The sequence below is a fragment of the Cavia porcellus genome, unplaced genomic scaffold (genome assembly GCF_034190915.1).
Source record: "Cavia porcellus strain 051 isolate PalLab524CR breed Dunkin Hartley unplaced genomic scaffold, mCavPor4.1 scaffold_7, whole genome shotgun sequence".
Classification (NCBI taxonomy): Eukaryota; Metazoa; Chordata; class Mammalia; order Rodentia; family Caviidae; genus Cavia; species Cavia porcellus.
In genome coordinates this window covers 33,733,986-33,755,824 of record NW_026947490.1, presented here as the reverse complement: position 1 = coordinate 33,755,824, position 21,839 = coordinate 33,733,986, and the positions used below count along the sequence as shown (strand labels likewise).

At 43.7% G+C, this 21,839-nt stretch overlaps 1 protein-coding gene across 3 annotated transcripts; it reads left to right on the top strand.

Moving 5' to 3' along the window:
- The first annotated feature begins 17,421 nt into the window (after positions 1 to 17,421).
- LOC100726540 (leukocyte immunoglobulin-like receptor subfamily A member 5) lies at positions 17,422 to 21,708 on the top strand. Of its 3 annotated transcripts, XM_063253272.1 has the most exons (6): positions 17,422 to 17,533; positions 17,693 to 17,728; positions 17,919 to 18,203; positions 18,347 to 18,649; positions 19,405 to 19,638; positions 21,152 to 21,287. In XM_063253272.1, the coding sequence occupies exons 1-5, from the start codon at positions 17,500 to 17,502 to the stop codon at positions 19,563 to 19,565; spliced, it is 819 nt and encodes a 272-aa protein (XP_063109342.1). In that variant the 5' UTR covers positions 17,422 to 17,499; the 3' UTR covers positions 19,566 to 19,638; positions 21,152 to 21,287. The 3 variants fall into 3 exon arrangements, with proteins under 3 accessions (XP_063109342.1, XP_063109340.1, XP_063109341.1); XM_063253270.1 differs by lacking the exon at positions 17,422 to 17,533 and having other exon boundaries at positions 17,540 to 17,728; XM_063253271.1 differs by lacking the exons at positions 17,422 to 17,533; positions 19,405 to 19,638 and having other exon boundaries at positions 17,540 to 17,728; positions 21,152 to 21,708.
- The last annotated feature ends 131 nt before the right edge of the window (positions 21,709 to 21,839 follow it).

Here is a 21,839-nt window from a genome sequence, read left to right as displayed (position 1 = left end):
AAAAAATACTCCTTTTAAAAGGTATGCTGAGGTTGCAAGCAATCAATTGAAGTCTTACATATTAAACAAGATGCCACAACATTAAAGACACAAACAAAGGGAGCTTCTTGCATAGTTTGGTCAGATAAAAGAAATAATTTTTCTTATCATGAACCTTGAATCTAATAAGCCATATGGATCCTGCAACAGAAATGGGCAACAAGCCCCTAAGTTAGTAACAAGTTTAAACAGGCAACCAAGGAGAGGGCGGAGGAAGGAAGGGTTTTACCCACGGTGGGGGCTCTTTCCTGAGGTCCTGCCATACCAAGATGTAGGCATGCTGGTCGGGGTGGCCCTCTTCGTCCGGGGCGGAAGATGATGTTCTTAACTGCTAAGATGAGGGGAAGGTGGAAAGTCCCCTCTGGTGGCCAACCCACGGAGAATGTGGGCCACTCAGAGGAGCAGAAAGTCTGTCATTTACTTTTTTAACCTGTAAGGAGAGATTGTGAGCCCTCTCTCGAACCTCTGACCAATGGTCGAGGGTGAGGGACAATGGGGACGATGTCCTTTGTCCCATGGTGTTCTGAAGACAAAGAGTGGTTAGCGTACGCGCGACACAACAAATAACCGATCACAACAGTCACAACACACAGGACAAACAGGCCGGCCATCTCACTCTCACGCATGAGTTTCACATCAGATGAGTCACCTTAGGGGGTGCCTCCAGATTGGCCCGGACGGACCACAGATTGGGAATGAAATTCCCCCAGACAGACCACATTTTGGGAATGAAATTCCCCAGATTGGCCCAGACGGACCACAGATTGGGAATGAAATTCCCCAGATTGGCCCAGAAGGACCACAGATTGGGAATGAAATTCCCCAGACCGATAGGAAAATCCTATCGCAGACGGTGAGTCACACAAAACCGTGTGGGACGTCCCCCGGTCACCAGAGAACAGATAACAGAAATTGCCCCTAGATTGGAGCCGCTCGGCTCGGGGCGTAAAGTACTGGTAGATCGATCTCAAAATGAAAGTAAACAAAAGTGACCGGTCGTACTCACCCGCGGTGTAAGGCGGAGCCGTTGAGGTCGTCTCCCGTGAGACGTACTATCTCGCTAGGGCCTCCATATGTAAGAACCGGTGTCACAGGGGAGAAGACCCCAAGGACTCAGCTCGTAGTGAGGAGTAAAAAGTTTATTTCCATGCGCATGGGGTCCTCCAGGCAAACAAGTGCGGAGGGCCCCGAGGGGGAATTGTGTAGGGTTTTTAAGGGCGCAAACGGGAGGCAAGCGAGTTTACAGAAGCAGATTGCATTGGTTAATTTTGAGCAGGATAGGACTTGGCAGAAGTTGATTGGAGGGGTTTGGGGTTGAGTAACCATGGAGACTGGGGGTCCTAGCCCAGTCACTATGTGCCCAGAACAGAACAGTTACTTGTCTTACTTATCTCGTTGAGACAGAACAACCTTGCAGGTGCATTTTTTTTTTTTTGCTCGGTTCTGATAGCTCTGGGGAGTTAGGCATTCCTTTCTGCTCTGCTCTGATAGCTCTGGGGAGTTAGGGAGTTAACCCTTTCAGAGGAAAGGTGGCTACAGCCCAGATGTTGATTGACATTATTATATCCCCAGATTGTCAACAATTTTTGCAGATGTTAACAAAAGATGTCACATCTGTGCAAGGTCCAAGGCCTTAAGTGGCCCTCGACCACCACCTGGAATCCAGCACACAGGAGTCTCTACTTTTGAGGAGATTTAAATAGGCTTTACTGGAGTTAAACCATGTTTGGGCTATAAGTATTTGCTAGTTCTTCTCTGTATTCATTCTGACTGACAAGAGGCATGCACAAAAAGGATTAAAATGGTTTCTGAGATGTTCAGAGCATTGTTAAGAAAAATTATTCCCAGTTGTGGCCTGCCACTTATTATAGGTAGTGGCAGTGGGCCATCATGTCTGGCAAAAATAGCTCAAAAACTAGCCAAAGAATTAAAAGTCAGAAGAAATCTGCATACTGCCTATAGGCCTCAGAGCTCAGGCAAAGAGGAGAAAATGAACAGAACCTTAAAGTCAATACTGACAAAGTATTATTAAGGAACTGAGACACCACAGGTGGACTTGTTACCCATGGTCCTTTTAAAAGTCAGAATCTCACCTGGATCTGCTGAGTACATCCCTTTTGATGTCCCATTGGGAGGCCCCCACCACTGAATAAAAGCCTCTGAGGGGATTTACACTAGTTGGGAAGTGTCACAATAACAGCTTTTTTAGTTAGAAAAAAAAACATTCTCCAGATACACAAAAATATATCAGAGAGATTATCCAGTGCAACCAGAAAAGGACCTGAGATGCAGCCTGCTGTGACTGGCTCTCATAAAGTCACTGTATAACACTGGGAGCTCTGAAGTGAAAACAACCCATGGCTGCTCTGAGCACCAAGTTCCAGCAATCAACCCTCTGATGGCAGGTGCTTGTAACAGAGTTACTCCCCAGCAGTGACTGCCATAATGTCGTTTTCTGCAAAGTAGCTGTTCATACCATCACACAACAAAATCAATAGTAAACTCTTTAGGAGAAGTTCTAGGCATTATGAGCTATAACATGTGCATCTCTCCTTTCTGTATTAGAGGGAAAACAAAACAAAATACAAGAAAAACAAGAAACAAAAGAGACAAATAAATAAAAATAACAAATATCCAAAAAAATAACAACAAACCAAAATAAGGTGATAACAACAAATAAAACAAGGTGATAGGAATATAACAAAGGCTGCTATTTTGCATAATCACTTCAAAAAAGTTACTTAGATTACCAGATGTAGACGTGCAAAATAGATCCAATTCAATGAATGTTAACTGTTTTGTTACAAGGACTAATTGAATTAATAGTACAATTATCTTAGCTATCTTAAGTGTATATACAAATTTATATCTTTTTTATTTTCCCTTCCTTCTCTTCTCCTTTTCCCTATTTTTTTTTCTCCTTTGAGCAGTTTCTTGCCCTTTCACAATATTTATTGAAAATTTTGTACCTTATTTACTCTTTCAGTTTCTTACACTAGGGAGACAATACAATACACATGTGAGTTAGATGGATTTCACTTAGTGTGGTGTCAGTCATATACATTTACCCACGAAAGCCTCAATGTGATCATTCTTTATACCTGAGTATACTCCATTGTATAAAAATACCACATCTTTTTTATTCATTCCTCAGTTGTTGGGAATTTGGATTGTTTCCAGGATTTAGCTTTACAAATTGTGCTGCTGTAAACATGGGTGAACATATGTCATTATGATATGATTGATGTCTTCCGTTTTTCTGGGACTATGCCCAGAGGTAGGATACCTGGATCAAATGGGACTTCCAATCCCAGATTTTTGAGGAACTTCCAGACTGATTTCCACAGTGGCTTCACCAGTCTACACCCACCAACAGTTCAGAAGGGTTACTGTTTCCTCACATCCTCTTCAGCATTAGGTATTAGTGGCTTTCTTGGTCCTGGCCATTCTTTCTGGATTGAGATGGAATCTCCGTTTTGTTTTAATTTACGTTTCCCTAATGGCCGAAGAAGCTGAACATTTTTTCATGTATTTATTTGCCATTTGTATTTCTTCATCTGAGAACTGTGCATTCATCTCAGATGCCCATTTATAGCATGGAGACTAGGTCTTTGCATTTTAGGGCCTGATTTTTTTTAATTCTTTATATGTTCTAGATAGAAGTTCTTTGCCTGATGGACAGCTAAGATTTCTTCCCAGTTTGTGGGTTTTCTTTTCACTCTATTGGAAATTCTTTTGACACACAAAAACATTTTGGTAAGATGAGATCTTCGTTGTTGATTCTGGGAAATATTTTCCATGCAGTTTAATTTTTGTTCATAAATTATCTTCCTTCCCCTATGTCTTCAAGATTTCTACTTACTTTACTTCCAGCAGATTTAGTGTTTCTGTTTTAATATTTAGATCTTTGATCCATTTTCACTTTAGCTTAGTGAATGACTATTTTTAGTTTTCAGCTTATGGAGAGCTAGTTTTTCCAGCCCCATTTATTAAAGAGGCTATCTTTCTTTCAGTAAAATATGGCTCTTTTGTCAAGATTAGATGGATGAGTATGTTTGCAGTTGTGGTTGTAGTTTCTAATCTGTTCCATTGATTTTCAGGTCTGCTTTTATTCCAGTACCATGCTGATTTTTATCATAGTAGCTTTGTAATATAAATTCAAGTCAGGGATTGTGCCTTGTCTTTGTTGCCCAGAATTACCCTTGCTATTGTAGTTTCTTTCTGGTTCCAGATGAATTTTAGGAATGAGCTCTTTAGATCTATGAGGTATGCTAATGGTATTTTGATTGGAATTGCATTAAATCTGGATAACCATTTTGGGAGAATGGCCATTTTCACAATATTTGTTCTTCCTATCCGTGAACAAGGGACGTCTTTCCATTTTCTAAGATCCTCCTCAATTTCTTTTTTCAGAGTACTGTAATTTTCACTAAATAGATCTTTTACTTCCTTTAGAATGATTCCTAAGTATTTCATTTTTGAGACATTATTGTGAAAAGTATGGTTTCTCTTATTTCTCTCTCAGTGAGTTTGTTGTTTATGTACAGGAATTTTATTGATTTTGAGTGTTGACTTCATATCCAGCTACATTACTGAGTCTGGTTATTACATCTAGAAGTCTTTCAATGGAGTTTGGAGGTCTTATATGTAGAGAATCATGTCATTTGAAAATAATGATAATTTAACTTCTTCCTTTCCTATCCTTATTCTTTTTATTTGTCTCTATTGTCTAATTGCTCTGGCTAATGTTTCCAGCACTATACTGAAAAGGAGTTGTGATAGTGAACATCCATGTCTTGTTCCTGGTTTTAGAGTGAAAGCTTTCAGGTTTTGAGCATTTAATATGATGCTGGCTGTTGGTTCATCGTAGATGGCATCTATGAGATTAAGGTAAAGACCATCTATTCTGATTTTCTGTAGGGTTTTTTTTTAATCAGGAATGAATGTTAAATTTTATCAAAAGACTTTTCTGCATCTATTGAAATGATCATGTGATTATCTTTGGCTCTATTGATATGGTGATTACATTTATTAATTTCATATGTTGAACCATACCTACATTCCTAGGATGAATCACGTTTCGTCATGGTGTTTAATCTTCTTGATGACTTGCTGCACTCTGTTTGGCATTATTGTATTGAAGATTTTTGCTTCTATGTTCATTAGGGAAATTGGTCTGTAATTCTTTTTTTCTTTTTTTTTTTTTTTTTGGTTGAGTCTTTCTCTGGTTTGGGTACTAGAGTAATACTTGCTTCCAGGAATGAGTTGGGGAGAATCGCATCCCTTTCAATTTTACTGAAGAGTTTGAGCAGTGTCAGAATTAAGTCTTCTTTGAATTTCTTGTAGAATTCCTCAGTGAATCTATCTGGACCTGTGCTTTTCTTTGTTGTTAAGGTTTTAATTACATTTTCAATTTCATTAATTGAAATTGGGTTATTCAGCAGTTTTACATCTTCTTGATCCAGCTTTGGTAATTCATATGTTTCCAGGACATTCATATGTTTCCAGGACATTCATATGTTTCCAGGACATTCATATGTTTCTAGGACATTCATATGTTTCCAGGTAATTCATATGTTTCCAGGTAATTCATATGTTTCCAGGTAATTCATATGTTTCCATATGTTCATTTCTTTTGTGTTGTCAAACCTATCAGAGTAGAGGTTTTTGAAGTGGGTATTGGTGATCTTCTGTAAATTTCAACAGTGTCTGTAATGATTTTACCCTTTTCATTCCTTATTGCATGAATTTGAGGGTTTTTTTTTTCCTTTTTTAATAATGTTGGCTAGGGGCTTATCAATTTTATTTATTCTTTCAAAGAACCAACTCTTTGACTCATTGATCATTTCTACTGTTTTCTTAGTTTCTATTGCATTGATTTCTGCTCTGATCTTTACAATTTCTTCCCTTCTTTTGGGCTTGGGCTTGACTTGCTCTTCTTTTTCTAGATGTTTTAGGTGTAGCATCAGGTTGTTTATTTGTGTTTGTTTTGTTTTCCTGATGTGGGAATTCACCACAATAAATTTTCCTCTGCGCACTGATTTCATTGTATCCCACAGTTTCTAGTAAGTTGTATTTGTATCTTCATTTCCTTGTAGATATTGTTGAATTTTCTCTGTCTCTCATTGATTGTTCAGGAGTGTATTGTTTAATTTACATGTGTTTGTGGCGTTTTTTCAGTTTCTTTTGTCATCAATTTCTAGTTTCATGGCACTATGATTAGATAATCTGCATGGGATAATTTCAATTCTTTTGCATTTACTTAAGCATGTTCTATGGGCTAGGATATGGTCTGTTTTAGAGAAGGTCCCACGTGAAGCTGAGAACAATGTATGTTAACTACCCCTGCCTTGAGGGGGTGGGTAACTGGGACATGAATTATTGTTTTCCATCCTTTGACTTTCAGTCTCTGATGTTGTTGAATGGAACACTCTGTATACATCTACTAAGTCCATTTGTTCACTAGTTTATTGAGTTGTGTTATTTCTTGGGTGATTTTCTGTCTAGTTGATCCGTCTCTTTGTGTCAATGGGGCGTTAAGGTCTCCTGCTGTAATTGAGTTGTTGCTTATTTAATTTTTCATTCTATTAATCTTTGTTTCACATAGCTGGATGTTCCCATATTTGATGCATTTATATTTAAGATTGTTATCTCTTCCTCTTGAAGTTATCCCCTAACAAGCATGTAGTGACCTTTATTATCTCTTTTGATCATTCTTGGTTTGAAGGTCACATTGTCTGCAAACACAATAGCTATGCCTGCTTTATTTGAGGGGGAATTCCTGTTGCATGAAGTATAGTTTTTCATTCTTTGACTTTCAGGCTATGAATTTCCTTTTGGGTTAGATGGTTTCTTGTATGCAGCATATGGTTGGATGCTGATTCTTGATCCATTCTGCCAATCTGTTCCTTTTAATTGGTGAATTGAGGCCATTTACATTAATGTTTATAACTGACATGTATTGCTTATTTTTGTCATGTTATCTTTCTACTGTTGGTTATTTACATTTCATTTCTTTTTAGTTGTTTACCCTGCTTGTTGATTTGTTTTCTGTTGGTGTTCTTGAAGCCATAGTTATTTTTATGTCTATCTAGAATGTCTTTATTCTTTGAAGGGTCGATTTAGTAGTCATAAAATTTTTCAGTTCTTTGTCATGGAAGTATCTTATTTCTCCATCAGTTTTGAAGTGTAGTTTTGCAGGGTACATCAATGCAGGTTGGAAGTCATGTTCCTTTAGGATGTGAAATACTTCACATTCTTCTTGACTTGATTGTTTGTGTTGAGAAGTCTGCTATGATTCTGATGAGCTTTCTTTTATAGGTGACTTGTTTCTGGTCTCTACTAGTTTTTAATATTCTGTTATTATGTTGAATTTCTGGGGTGTTGATTATTATACATCTGGGTGTAGATTTTAGTTATGGTTTGGAGTTCTATATGCTTCACTTATCTGTATGACAGATTCCTTTTTCATGTTTGGGAAATTTTGTGCTATCACTTACATAAATAGTTTTTATATCATTTGTGTTGTCACCCTTTTTGTTTACACCTATCAATCTTATATTGCTTTTGTTTGCATCGTCTTGAAACTGTTGAGCTGTTATTCTCTGATACCTTGTTATTTTTAAAAGATCTTTCCTTTCCTGTTCACTAGCTGCAATCTTTTTTAAAAATTTTATTTAAGGAGAAAAAGAAAAAAAAACAGAAAAAGGGTACAAGAGATACAGAATTTCAGAAAAAATAAACAGGAAATCACTAGTTAATAGATTACATATTATCATCTTAGAAATAGTTGTGCAAGTTACAAAATTAAAGCATATAAAGTGAACATTCAAACAGTGAGATTGCAAACAGTTCTGTTCAATGATCCAACAAAACTTAGTAATATGGTTATCTATCTTATACACTTAAATATACACACAGTTATATCCTTTAGAGCACTTTCTTTTCCTCTCTTTTGTACAATGACAATTACACACTTTGGGTTTTATTACTCCCACAGTTCTAACTTTTTTTGAAGAGAATAAAACCAAATGTGACATGACAAAACAGAGTCAGTCAAATCAAAAGGATGGATAATAATACATACTGTCAAAACAAAATACAAGGTGACCAACATTGGTTACCACAATGCCTCTTGCTATCTTAAAAAGAACTACCTATATCATCAGTTATAATAAAATTAAACAAAATAGTAAAGAACAAAACCAATAAAACCAAAACATTGGAGACATTACAGGACTTCAAAAGAAGAAAATAGTCAAACCAGAATGGGCGTCATAATGAATCTTACTGTCTTCACAGCTGTTGCCTATACTCTCAAACTTGGTATTATCAAGCAAAACAGAATAGAGGAAAATCAGTCAAAACAAGATGGTGAGAGCAATACAGGGTTTCAAATCAAGTTAATAGGAAATAGAGTGGGTTACTATAATATATCCTGCTTTTTAAAAATTTTTCCCTTAATTAAAAAGATAAAAATAAAAAAGTAAATAATAAAAAAGGAGATTGAGATAAAAGAGGGCATAACACTAAAACAGCACAGGTCAAAACATAACCATTTAAGCAAAATAGTGTTTCACCACCAGATATCCCAACATAAAAATAGTTACCATAGTGTCTCTTTCCTTGAAATCTTTGAGTATAACTTCATATACTCTAGCATCAAACATATCAAGACAATGTAAAACCATTCAAGAGAATGACAGTATTACAGGGTATTTAGAACTAACAGAAAATGAACAATGGTTTCTGTATAATCTCCTTGTCTATAAATGTTTTTGTTTATATTATCACATATAATAAAATCCAATAAGATACAACATGTTAAGATTGATGGAGACAGAAGAACAAAAGCTTGATGGGACTTCAAAACAAGATGATATTGAATCAGCACTAGCTATTATGATGTCTTGTTTTCTCCAAAATAGCTGTTCCTACCATCCAATCTTCTCTGCCTCATTTCTGTTGAGCTCTTTTTCTGTCATTAGTTGTCAGTTTGTCTTCTTCATTTCACTTTCTGCTCCATTCATTGTGGCCTCTCTGCCATTGTTTCTGGAATCTTGGTATTTTTCTTTTTTTAGGATGTCCTGAAGTATTCTCTGTAGAGTTGAATTGGTGGTTGCAAATTCCTCTAGTTCCTCTTTATCCTGTTAGCACCTTGTTTTTCCAACAATTTCTAGGGACAGTTGTGCAGGATATATCAATCTTGGCTGGAGGTTATTATCTTTCAAAGCTTGAATTATTTCCCCTCACACTCTTCGTGATTTGATGGTTTGTGCTGAGAAGTCTGCTGTAATTCTGATGGGTGTTCCCTTGTAAGTGATCTGTTTCTTGTCTCTGATGGCTTTTAATATTCTGTTCTTATATTAGATTTCTGGAATTTTGATTATTATATGCCTGTGTGTTGTTCTGTTTGGGTTGTAAGTGGCTGGGGTCCTGTATGCCTCATACATCTGAGTATCTTTACCTTTTGCTAAATTAGGGAAATTCTCCTGGATTGTTTCTGTGACTAGCCTTTGTAGTTCATTTGTTTGTGTCCTTACTTCTTCTTTTATGTTCTTAATTCTTAAGTTATAGATCCTCTTATCATCTTCTAGTCTTTGTATTATTGCTGTTTGTTTTCTTGTTATTTTTAAGAAGTTTTTCATTTCATGCTCCCACATTACAAATCTGTCCTCCAGTTAATCTATCCTTAGTTTCTTTCAAGCTGTTATGCCAGCTTTCAGTAGAGTTTTTAGTTTCCTGGTAATCTCTTTGAACCTGCTTCACGTATTCTATGTTTTCTCTATTTTCTCCATCAAACAATTCTCCCCTATTTTTCTGTTCTTCCATTCCACCATCTGTTTTTGCTTGGGCAGTGCTTAGGATTTCTCTAACTATTCTACTTATATCTTGCTTTATTTCATTAAATACTTCACTTTTGAACTCGACTATGAGGCTCTGGAGATATCGCTTTATGTCTATTGGTGCCATGTCTGATATTGCATGTTTTCTGTCCTCATTCTCCTTTGCATTTACCTTTCCTGGATCAGTGTTCTCAGGATTTAGGACTGAGGACCCTTTCCTATTGCTCCCTCTTCCTATACTTTTTGTTCCTTCCATACAAGTGTATATAGGAGGCCCTGTTTCTTTCTTTGTTGGTTACAGTTTGTTTGAATTACACCGGCTAGGTCTTTCCGCCCACTGCAGTGTACTAGGGAGACACAGACCTGGGCAGCCTCTGCTGGGCCCACCCCTCCAAGTCAGTCAACCTACTGAAGGCTTCACTGCTAGGGTGCACTGCCAGGTGCTGGGACCTTGTTTGGGCTAGCCTACTGGGTCTTAGTCTGCAGCGTCACCCAGGCCAAGCGCTCCCCACCAATCCGGCTTGAGAGTGGAATATGCAACTAAAGTCACTGCAGCGTCCTGTTCCAGCTAGTCTGCCCGGGTCCCAGAATGTCCTCTGTTGGAGCCTCCTAGTCTATGGAAGGGTCCCCGTTCCTCTCACTCACCACAGGTCAATGCAGGGCTCCCCTCCAGTCATGCTCTCAACTCCACAGATTCCCGCTCTCAGAGTTTTCACATCTCTCTCCCTGCTGTGCTGATTCAGATGCAGCTGCGGCAGCAGGAAATTCAAATCACAGATTCCAGAGGCGCAGGTTCCAGCTTTGGGGCTGAGATTTTATCTGTTCCGGCTATAGCACCGGGATTACATTTCCAGTTGGTTTCTCTCAGCTTAGTTCGTTCCTGGGTCAGCAGGGTATATCTCCCCTTGCTTAGGACTCCTCACACCACACCATTCCTGGATTCTAAGCTGGCTAACTTAGAGAGCCTCCATAGGTGCTGTTATCTATCCACCATGTTCTCCCGGAAGTCTAGCTGCAATCTTGTCTTCAAGGTCTGAAAGTCTATCTTAACATTGATTTTAGGTGGTTTTTCCAGCTTTTGATGGAATTTTTGATATCCTATATATGCTTTTGAATCTGTTTCATCATTCTGTTTGTTTGTTAAATTGTTCATTCAAGATTTCCATTTTTTTGTAGTGCTCCTCAATTTTTTTACCTATGTCTTCTTTAGATGTGTTCAGCATTTCTTTCATTACATTTATCATTTCTTGTTTTACCTGCAAGATTATTTCTGATCTGAATTCTTTTACAGATTCGTGGAATTATTTCTTTACTCCAGTTGCTATCATTTCAGAAGTTTCAGGTGTATGGCTTACACTTTCTTCTATGTCCATGTCTCCCAGGCTTCTTTGGGTTTGGCTGGAGGTTTAAGATTGCATTTTGCTCTTTATTTTGTTCGTTTTTCTGTATTTCCCTGGGGCAGCCAAATCCAGTCTCAGTTGTTTCCTGGGTTGAGGATGGCTGTCTGTACTGCAGAGTGTTTCTCCAGTTGAGGAAGGGTCATTAGGCAGGCCTTACCAGCTCCCTAGTGGCACTAAAAGGCACCCTAAATGGGGGGAGTACACTGGGAAGATGCCAGCACACCCCATGTGGTGCACAGAAGCTCCCTGGCTGCTTGGGATTTCTGAGTGGGGCCCTACAAGGTTCTTTGTGGTGTACTAAGGCTAAAAGGCTAGATGAAGTACTCTTTGCAGGCCTTCAGCTTATGCCACTCAACAATGTGGGGTTGCTGGGTGGCACCCAACCATGACCTGAGCAAAGAAGTAAATGTCCCTGTCTGTTTGGGGATGTTGGGTGGGGTCCTATCAGGTTCTGAGTGAGGTACTGAGGCTGCATGGCTGGGTGGAGTTCATTGTGCAGGCCTTCAGCTTGCACTACTGCCCCAAAGTAATCCTTGGGGAGCTTTCACTGACCTCGAGATAGATGGGTCAGTAGATAGATGATAGATAGATAGACAGATAGATTGATAGATTGATAGAGCAATTAGTTTCACTTAACATGTCTTACTATGACTTGGTTTTAAATACCCAGTGGAAAAATATAACAGAAAAGGCTTACAGAGTAACAGTAATATAAAGCAAAATCCTAGGCTCCAAACTGCACTAGCCCATGCCAGAGTCTCATTACATCCATTGCTCATCACCATTGTGGCTCAAGACTACAAGGTCACAGTGGCAGTGTAGAGACACATCTAGGGCCTGTGCTGCTTCACTGAAATGGCCCTTCAAGATGACAGATCATCTACATAATCTGCCTCACACCAAAACCAGAGGGTCTCACAAGCTCATTAAGGAAACTTACTGTCTTTGGATAACTAACTTACATGATGGGGAGGAAGACCTTAAAACAGTAAAAAGAAGCATCAGACTCATAGAAAACATCCAGAATCAGGAAGATGTTTGACCCAGCTGTTTACACCCCTGCTCCAACCCTTTGGAAAGAGGGCCAAGATGTGGCTCCTTCTCTTACTCATCCCAGTCTCTCTTTTTATCATAGTTTATATGCTGTGTTGTATTTTCTATACTCTTAGTGAAGTTTTTTCTTCTCCCCTGAGGGCTGCTAAAGTCCTCATTGTAACCCAGATGGGGACAATGATCAACATAGCAGATTGTGTAGCCAGTGTACTGGAGACACCCTCCAAGGAGTGCCCTGATTACCACCCAACCTGTTCAGATCCTGCTCAGCTGGGAGAAGCTAGTTGTGTCTTTGTCCACCTTCCCTCAGGGCAGATAGCTACGCATCTTTGGAGGGAGACTGTACAAAGCAAGTTAGCAATTCAGCTCATCATGGGGTAGCTTGGAAGGCCCAGCATCCAAGATGGAGTCTCAGGGGTCAGCCTCACTTATCAAATCCAAATTAAGAGGTGGAAGCAGGACTTTGCCCAGGGAGGATTTCCATGGGCCAAGGGAAGTACAATCCCTCCCTATAGCCAGGGCCCCATTTGGAGAAACTTAAAACTGCAGAATAACCAATTCTGCTTTATGATTGACTTCTTTGTTACATTCTGGGTGAGTGGCTGAGAGAACCTGAGCTTCCATTTTTAAACTTTGGAGCCACCCGCTATCAGTGGCCACTGGACAACTGAGCAAATCCTGTACTGTGTACCCATATGACATCTACAGAGCTCAGCAGAAAACCTTCAGGCTTTATGTGCATATGCACAGTTAGGCTGAGATAAATACAAGGCACGCTTCAGGCTTTATGTGTGCAACCACAATAGGTTAAGAAACATCTGCTCCTAACTTACTGTTTTCATAATAAATGTGTTTGGCCAAGGATTAGATGGTTTCTCTGTGGAAGCATGTGTCATTTCTAAGTGCTTTTCTTTTCTATCCTGTCATGTCTGTAATGGATGAAACTGTCTGCCTTTGAAATGTGGAACTGTTCTGCCTGTGTCAACTGTGTCTCACTTGCCATGGTGAGTGGCACCTTTACTGCACTGTGGATCAGGGTTCCTCAGACATGGTTGTCCCAGCCGCCTGCCTCCAACCCCCCCCCACAGGGGGAGCTCTCTCGGCAGTCCCTGCTGCAGAACTCCAGGAGGTTACCTCAGCTGGACACTGAGCCCTCAAACAGGGCCCAAGCAGTGTCACCATGGCCCCAGGGGTCATGACGGATGTTAGTATGGGAGCCATCCTCACCAGACACAGACCCAACCCAACTGGCTCCTGTACCTGAGGCCTCAGGAAGTCACTCTGGAAAGTGTGCAATACCACAGGAGGGCTCCCCTTGAGAGCACCCAGGTTTGCTAAGCCAGACTGTTAGCTCTCATGAGTTGGGAGCTGGAGCTGGTGGGCTCTACCCACATCCAGGAGATTGAACATCTGGACTCTCTGCTACAGTGAAGAGTCCTGGGAAAGAAGGTACTCCAGCTTCTTCCAGGGACCCCCGGCAGTTTCTAGAGACAGAACTCAGACCCTGGCTGTCTCCAGGGACCCAGTTACCAAACAGGACCATTCCAGAGACCTAGACAGAACCCTGAAGTGTGCTGTGGCTGCTCAGCTACCTTGAGAATCTCCTGGGAACCACTCTCCCTGCAGGTGCCTCTCTGAAGGCCTACGTAGCAGACCCCAAGGCTGGGCTGTATTCATACAGTTGAGAGCTGGGCCCATTTTCCAGCTCAGGTCTCACTTGCATTCAGGAATCACCACAGATTCAATGTGTACATGGTTGTGCAGTCATCAGCACAAACAGATCTGGGCATCCATACCCACTGCTCCTCACAAACTCCAAACTTCTCCTCTGTGATGCTGGATTACCACAATCAGTGCTCCTCTTGCTGCAAGATGACTGCTCTTGCTCCAACCATGACATCTGTTTGCAGTCTGAGAGGTCAGGAAATGTGCAAATAAGGGAGTGTCTCTCTTTACCTTATTGCCACACTTTGCTTCCTGGAATCTCAGTGTCAGGGCCCATTTCATGTCGGAGACAAGGTTGTGTGCTGCCCAGAGCCAGGTCTTGGGTGGCCAAGTCTCCTGTGTGATGTGGAGCTCTGGCCACAATGCAGTGGCTCACAGGAGCAAGTGGAATGGGATGAGGTGGGACTACCAAGTCCTACCCCTCACAAGGAAGCCAGGCTATTCTCCTCTCAGGACTCTGAGACCTGAGCTGCTCCCTCCTGGACTGCTATCTGGGTAGGAGGTGACTTGGAGGAGGCTGGGGACCCACCGTCTCTTCCCTGTGTCAGCTCCTGACATCAGAGTCCAGGAGCCATCTGTGTTCAGGATCCCTTTGGGGTCATAGGATCTTCTTCCTCCAAAGCTGGGGGCCCAGGGGCCTCTTGCTCAGAGTGAGACTGGGCTGTGCACCAGGGTTTGGGGTGCTAAAGGAGAGGGACATCCAAGGCCTGTGATATCATCTGGGAAAGGGGTACAGTGGCCCTGATGCAGAGCTCCTGGGCCAAGTCTCATTCACTACCAGTGACCCCTCATCTCTTGCTTCCAGTCCCCCTCCAGGAACTCCTGGGTGCTGACTGGAGTCAGTCAGGGCATGAGCCACAGTTGACCCTGTGCTTTGCAGAATCGACCCCTCCATGACTAGATTTGATGATACCACAAGACTCTTGTGACAAAAGGGAGAGAGGCAGCATTAAAATGAAGCAGTGCTGCTGACCTGTGGACAGGCTTGAAGCCACATAACAGAAATGTAACTGGACACCTCAGAAGGGGGCTGAGGAGAAGCTTTTTAAGATACAGTGGCTAAAATCTTTCAAATCTAATGCAAATTCAGAGCCCAAGGGATCCTGACCTGTATGATTGTGTTCAGGGCCTCAGAATCGGTTCAGGTTTCAAAATAGGGCAAGAAATTGTGATTCATAGAATGCCATACTGTTCCCTCAAAGAAGCACGAGACACAGCTACACTGCACAGCAGAGAGGAGTGATGAACTGAGTCGTGTGTGCTTCCCAGAGCTTCCTGTGCTGTGGGACCTGTCCAAACCACACCCCAGAAACAAGTGAGCTCCTGGACAGAAAGTAGGAGCTGAGAGCAGTGGAGGGAGGGAAAGGGTGGCACCACTGGCCACGGGCTCTATATTGGGTCACAGAATTTTCCTCAACAGCATTTAAGTTGTAATAAGAACAATAATAAGAAACACTGATGACCTATAAACTCTTGACCCTAGGAGAAGGTTCCAATGTCCCAGCAATGAAGCATGACCCCACCAGGGCAGGGAAGCCCTAGATGTCCAGGTTCGGGTGTCCTTTCCTGGTGACCCATCCCCATCAGACTCAGGGATGGAGCGTCCCTGTGCAGGACTCAGGCTGAGCTAGAGCCTCTCACATCCTCTGAGTCTTGGCCAGGTGTCTGCATCTCACAGTGGAAATTCTTCCTCACTGAGTGCTTTCGAAGAGCTGATCCCAAACCACCCCTGGGAAGTGAGGTGACTGCCATCTTCCTACTGTAAATTAGAAGGGTAGGATGGCACATGCCCTAGGCGGCCATGGGTAAATGTCACCCACATCTTACCTAGAAACCAGGGATGTCTTGTGTGCAGCACAGAAAGCAAGCCCAGTGTCACGTGAGGGGCTTAGGTCTGCAGCAGAGGGGGAAGAAGCAGGGACAGCCCAGCAGTGCCAACGAGGAGCCTGTGCAGGAGGTGCTGCCTATTCCTGAGATGGGGGAATTGGAATCGGCAGCAGAGGGGGAAACAACACAGGCCCAGCTTGGAAGTGAAGCCTCCCCCTGCATGAAGCCTGAGGTACCTCTCCCTCCTCCTCCTCCTAACTCACCCAGCTGTCAGTGCCCCCTGGCTTCTCCAGTCCACCCACTTTGGGGGAGGAGCAGCCATGGGCCCTTTCTTCCCCTCCACACTCACTGGTGAGCAGCAAATACCTACACCCCGAGTCTCCCTCTCCCCACCCCCTGCCCTGATTACCCTGCAGGCTCCACGAGAACCCAGGCCATTCTGTCTGTGCCACCACAGCGGCCTGTCCCTGCCCCACTCCAGGCTCTGCTCCCACACTGCTCATTGCTCCATCTTCTGAGGCCTCTGTTGCTCCCACTCTCACCAGCCAGAGCCGCTGCAAGGCTCCATCTTCCTCCAGCCACACAGTTTCTGTGATGTCAGCGCAGTGCAGCATCAGCAGATCTCCCCACCTGCCCCTTGAAAAGAAGGACAGACACAGGCACACAGACTCATAATCAGGCAGGCCATCTCTGAGTCACTGTCACACTTGTGCCTTTTCACCATGGCTCCCTGGGACAAGAGGAGCTGGAAAGCACCACCCTACCCTCCATATGTGTTGCAGGATGAGAAGTCTTCCAGTTGCACCTTGCTCCACTGCACGTGAGCAGTGGTTTGGGTCTGTGCAAGGTCCCAGGGGAAACCTACACTCCCACAGAGGACACCCCACGGGCTCCCTGCTGGGGCTCAGGCTCCTGCCCCAGGGTCACCACAGGTTTCCAGAGGTGCAGTCCTCCTGCCCGGCGTCCCCACTTGGTGGCGCTCTGCAGAAACCGGAAAAGTGTACATGTTTAGAGCTTTTCTGTCTCCTTAAAGATGAAACTCAATCATACAGGGGACCCCAGGAATGGAGCCATACATGCTGCATGAGACTCAGTTCTCCATGTTCCTCTTCATGGAGGAAGCTTTGACCCTGCACAGGTCATGCTCTGGGCTTAGCCTGTGTCCTCCTCAGAGCATCTCCAGAAGTGGGGGAGGATGACCATATCGAGCAGCACCATGCTGTGGAGTGGACAGGCTGCAGAAGGGAGAAGACCCATGGGAGGCTCTGAGAGGAAGGACCAGCCCAGGGCGTCATCCCCTAGAAGATGCAGCTAGGGATAGCTCCAGGTCTCTTTGCACTCAGTTCCTGGACTTGATGAGATGAGGACAGATGGGGAAGACAGAGGCAGGGTAAGACAAGATGTGGTCCCATCTGACATGTCTAGGCAATCTGTCCTCAGCCACCCAGGCTGGAAACAAGAGCCAGCATCCAGAGGTCAGCAGTTCCCCTTCCTCTGGGGCTGCTGATGTAACATAATCAGAAGCAGGACCACGCCTCTCTGTGGTCACACCCTGCTGATGAAAGTGATTTCCTCCATCCACACAGCTGTGGCCAGTGAAAGGAGATGTCATGGAAGTCAAATTCCTGGTCCTGCTCTGCCTGGGTGAGATGTGAAGAGGGCAGGGGATGCCTTGGTCTGGGAGGGAGCCCACCCAACAGCCAGGCCCTGGTCCATCAGGAGACCCAGGGCTCAGGAGGTTCAAGGGGGCAGAGGACCTGCTCAGGCTCCAGGGCAAACCTCTCACAAGGAACTGTCTTCCAGGGCTGAGTCTGGACCCCAGAATTCCAGTGCAGGCAGGTGAGTGTATCCCCAGCTGTCCTGGGCCCCTCCTCCTCCTCCTCTTGAGGACAATGAGCTACCCATGGGTAGTGAGGATGAAGCACAGCAGGTGTGGGCTGGTGCTGGGAGGTCTGGAGGGTCCTGGGGCTGAGAGCTGGGGTCTGAGGGGAAGAGAAGGGGCTGGGACCCAGCTGTGATTTCCCTGCAGGGACTCTGCCCAAACCCAGGCTCTGGGCTGAGCCAGGATCTGTGATAGCACGGGGGGAACCTGTGACCCTCTGGTGTGAGGGGACCCCGGAAGCCCAGCAGTACCATCTGTACAGAACAGGAAGCCCAGCATTCACAGATACACAGACCTCATCTGAGGCTAGGAACAAGACCAAGTTCTCCATCACTTCCATGACAGAATATGATGCAGGGCGATATCGCTGTTACTATCACAGCCCTGCTGGTTCATCAGAGCACAGTGATGCCCTGGAGCTGGTGGTGACAGGTGAGGGGACACTCAAGATTTCAGTCCCAGCCTCTGCCTTCTGGAAGTGGTCTGCTTTCACAGTGGTCCCCCTCTCACAGCCCAGCCTTGGGGATAGTGTGGGAAGTGTGAGTCTATTTCACATCTACCTCCTTTCCTCCTAGGATTCTACAACAAACCCAGCCTCTCAGCCCTTCCCAGCCCTGTGGTGATCTCAGGAGGGAATGTGACCCTCCAGTGTGGCTCATTGCAGAGATACAACAGGTTCTTTCTGATTAAGGATGGAGAAGACAAGCTCTCCTGGATGCTAGACTCACAACAAAGCCCCAGTGGACAGGTCCAGGCTCTGTTCCGTGTGGGCCCTGTGACCCCCAGGCAGAAGTGGACATTCAGATGCTATGGCTGTTACAGACGCACATTCCAAGTATGGTCACAATCCAGTGACGCCCTGGAACTCCGGGTCTCAGGTAAGAAAGTTCTTTCTTTGACTCAGTCATGTTTGGGTCCCTAATTGATTGACAGGGTCCTTACTGAACAGTATTCCTGGAAGTTTAAGTCATAAATAACATCTACAGAGCTGGAAACCTCAATATGACAGTCAGGGAGACCCACAGTACAGAACAGGAGGGCAGTGGTGTGGTAGGAATCAGCCCCTCAGCCTAGCTCTTCCTCCTCCTAGATTTGTCCCAGAAGCCCTCTCTCCTGACCCAGCAGAGCTCTGTGCTGGCCTCTACACACAAACTGACACTCCAGTTTCACTCTGACCTCAGCTAAACAGTTTTGCTCTATCCAAACAGAAAGCAGGGGACTTCCCCCAGTGCCCTGGCCAGCAGCCCCAGAATGGGCTCTGTCAGGCTGACTTCCCCTTGGGCCCTGGGAGCAGCTCCCATGGGGGCCGCTACAGTTGCTATGGAGGAGGAGTTACTCTGAGTGGTCAGCCCCCAGTGAACCCCTGGGCATCCTGATCACAGGTGAGGAGCCCAAGGCTCAGTCAGGGACATAGACTCTGCACAAGCACTGCTGGGGGAGCCCAGAAGGTGATGTTCAGGGTGAGCGTGGGTGTCAAGGAGGGAAAAGGATAGAGAGACAAGGGAGATGAGGAGTGGCAGAGTCAGAAGAAACAGAGACAAAGACACAAAGACGGAGGGTCCTCAGAGACAGCCCCGCTGAGGCCTCAGCTCAGAAAAAGGTGAGCTCGTCACCACCCTCCTTCTCTCTCCAGGGCAGCTCCCTGTCATACCCTCCCTCTCAGTGCAGCCGGGACCCACAGTGTCCTCAGGAGAGGATGTGACCCTGCTTTGTCAGTCATGGACCCTGATGGACACTTTCATTCTGTCTAAGGAGGGGGCAGCCGATCCCTGCACCCTTAGACATGGGAACTGAATCCCAGTTCCAAAATATTCAGTGAATCAATGAAGAAATTAAAAGAGAGCTTTAAAGACTTAATGAAACAAAGGTATACATCATATTAAAGTGAATCATGGTTAAACCCCTTACTATTAATCTATTATGGTCTATCTTCCACTTGGTATACATATTTGTACATGTTTACAGTTGTTGTGTATCACTGTTGGGTAAGTTTCTTTATTGTTATATACTAACCTTCTTCATGTCATTTTGACTTACTATTCCAGCTGTTCCTGCCGACTTATAATTTGTCTCTTCTTGAGATGTCTTTACTACTCCCTCAATTTCAGTCTGCATTCTCAAAAATATCTGGGTGTCTTGTAGGCAGTACACAGTTGGGCATTGTTATTGCTTTCTTTGGTGTTTACTTAAATCATTTTTTCACTACAAGACTTTTAATTTTTTAAAATAAGACTTCTATTTGAGGGATTTAATCCATTATTGTCCAAGAGTTTTGACAGATTAAGCTTATACTTCCTTTTTGTGAATTGTTTTACTGTTGCTTAGTCATTTTTTGTAATTTTCCTCCTGTCTTCTTTTTGCCCATGTTCTGGTGGGGTTCTATAAGTATTTGTTGAGATTTCTTTTTATTCACCTTGACTAAATAGATTCTTACCAATGTTGTTTTATTAATAAGGCACCTAAAATTTAAAAGTTTCACTTACCTATTTCATGATTTAGTCCAATAACATATACAAATTTTAACTAATTCTGAAAATTCTTCAACTTTAGTAATTTGTAAAAGATGTCTTGATTCCCTTTATTTTTTTGTCTTTGTGTGTGTGTGTGTGTGTGTGTGTGTGTGTGTGTGTCTTTTTGAGACAGGGTATCACCATGCATTTCAGGCTGGTGTTGAACTCACTTTGTGGCCCGGGCTGGCTTTGAACTTCTTGTGACCCTCCTGCCTTAGCCTCCCACGTGCTAGGATTACAGGAGTGCTCCACTACCCTTGGCTTGATTCTTTATATCACTGAAAAATACCCAAGTATATATAAGAAACCTTTCAGTTAAGGTAATGTGGATTTCTGTAAACTTACTGGGGCACTGTGTCCCCTTCAATGGATTTTCAATGTGTCTCTGATTTTATACTGATAAATTTTTATGTACATCAGGGAATGGAAGTTTTCATTTGTTTCCAAGTCACACACTACTTTTTCACTTCATGTAGGTATATATTGACTTACACCTCATTGTCTGAATATTCATAGCTGCACATGTGTACATACACACCTTGCATGAGGATATAAACTTGAAATGCATGCATACATTTGCAACAGCACAGGAAGGCTTTTCTGTGACCCATGTCACAGTCAGGAGAAGGGGAGTGGATTTGACACAGAATTCCCGGGAGACACTGGCTCAGGGGTCTGGAACTCCTGTCCATCCTTCGGCTTCATGCTCATTCCTAGCAACTGCACCAGCAAAGAACAAGTCAGATCGCACAGCTCTCGGCTGTGGAACTGGGCTACCAAGAGTAGGCACTGCCCTGGGAGGAGGCCCAGGAATGCAGAGTGGACCTTGGGCTTTCCTGACTCTGTGACCTCTTTGTCCACTCTTCTCAGGTCCACACCTCCAGGATCACACGGTGGAGAACCTGGTGCGCATGGGCGTGGCTGGCCTGGTCCTGGTGGGCCTTGGGATTCTGCTATGTGAGGCTTGGCATAGCCAGAGAAGCCTCGGAGATGGAGCCAGAAGGTGAACACGAGAAACAAAGGATGACGCATCTTCTGAGGGGCAGAAGCCTGGGTGTTAATCCAATGTTTCCGGGAGATTCTGGAAAGGTCCTGGGGTTATAAATTGGGGACTGTCAGCTGAAAGGAATAAACTCACCTATGGTTAGGAAAAATGGCTGGGAGGGGCTGTGAAAGACGCTTCTTCCAATCTTCTGTGACTCTTTCCCTCTTTCCTGGTGCTAAGACTCCCCAATTGTCCCTTCTTTTCTCACCCCCAACACAGGAGGGCCCAGCCCAAGGCCCAGTTTGTGACCATGCATTTTTGGCCTCATAGTCCAGGCCTCTTCTATGTAATTCATTTCATCTCCATCTGTGCATTCCTTGATATGTACTAGTGCATCTGTCTACACAGTTGTGAAAATAAATCTGGATTAACTAGGCAAAAAGTAGATCCCAGACTTCCAAATATAAGTGTAATATGCTGCTGCTGCACTCTCTGAAGACCTCGAGATACTTCATTCTTCATTGAAGCTACTTTGCAGTTTCACAAGAAATGTCATCTTTTGTAATCATTACC

Bases quoted from the DNA above. Each gene is read 5' to 3' on its own strand.
- LOC100726540 (XM_063253270.1), top strand. From the start codon at position 17,557: ATGCCTTGGTCTGGGAGGGAGCCCACCCAACAGCCAGGCCCTGGTCCA. The intron at 18,204-18,346 runs GTGAGGGGACAC...CTTTCCTCCTAG, and splicing joins CCTGGAGCTGGTGGTGACAG to GATTCTACAACAAACCCAGC. The intron at 18,650-19,404 runs GTAAGAAAGTTC...TTCTCTCTCCAG, and splicing joins CCTGGAACTCCGGGTCTCAG to GGCAGCTCCCTGTCATACCC.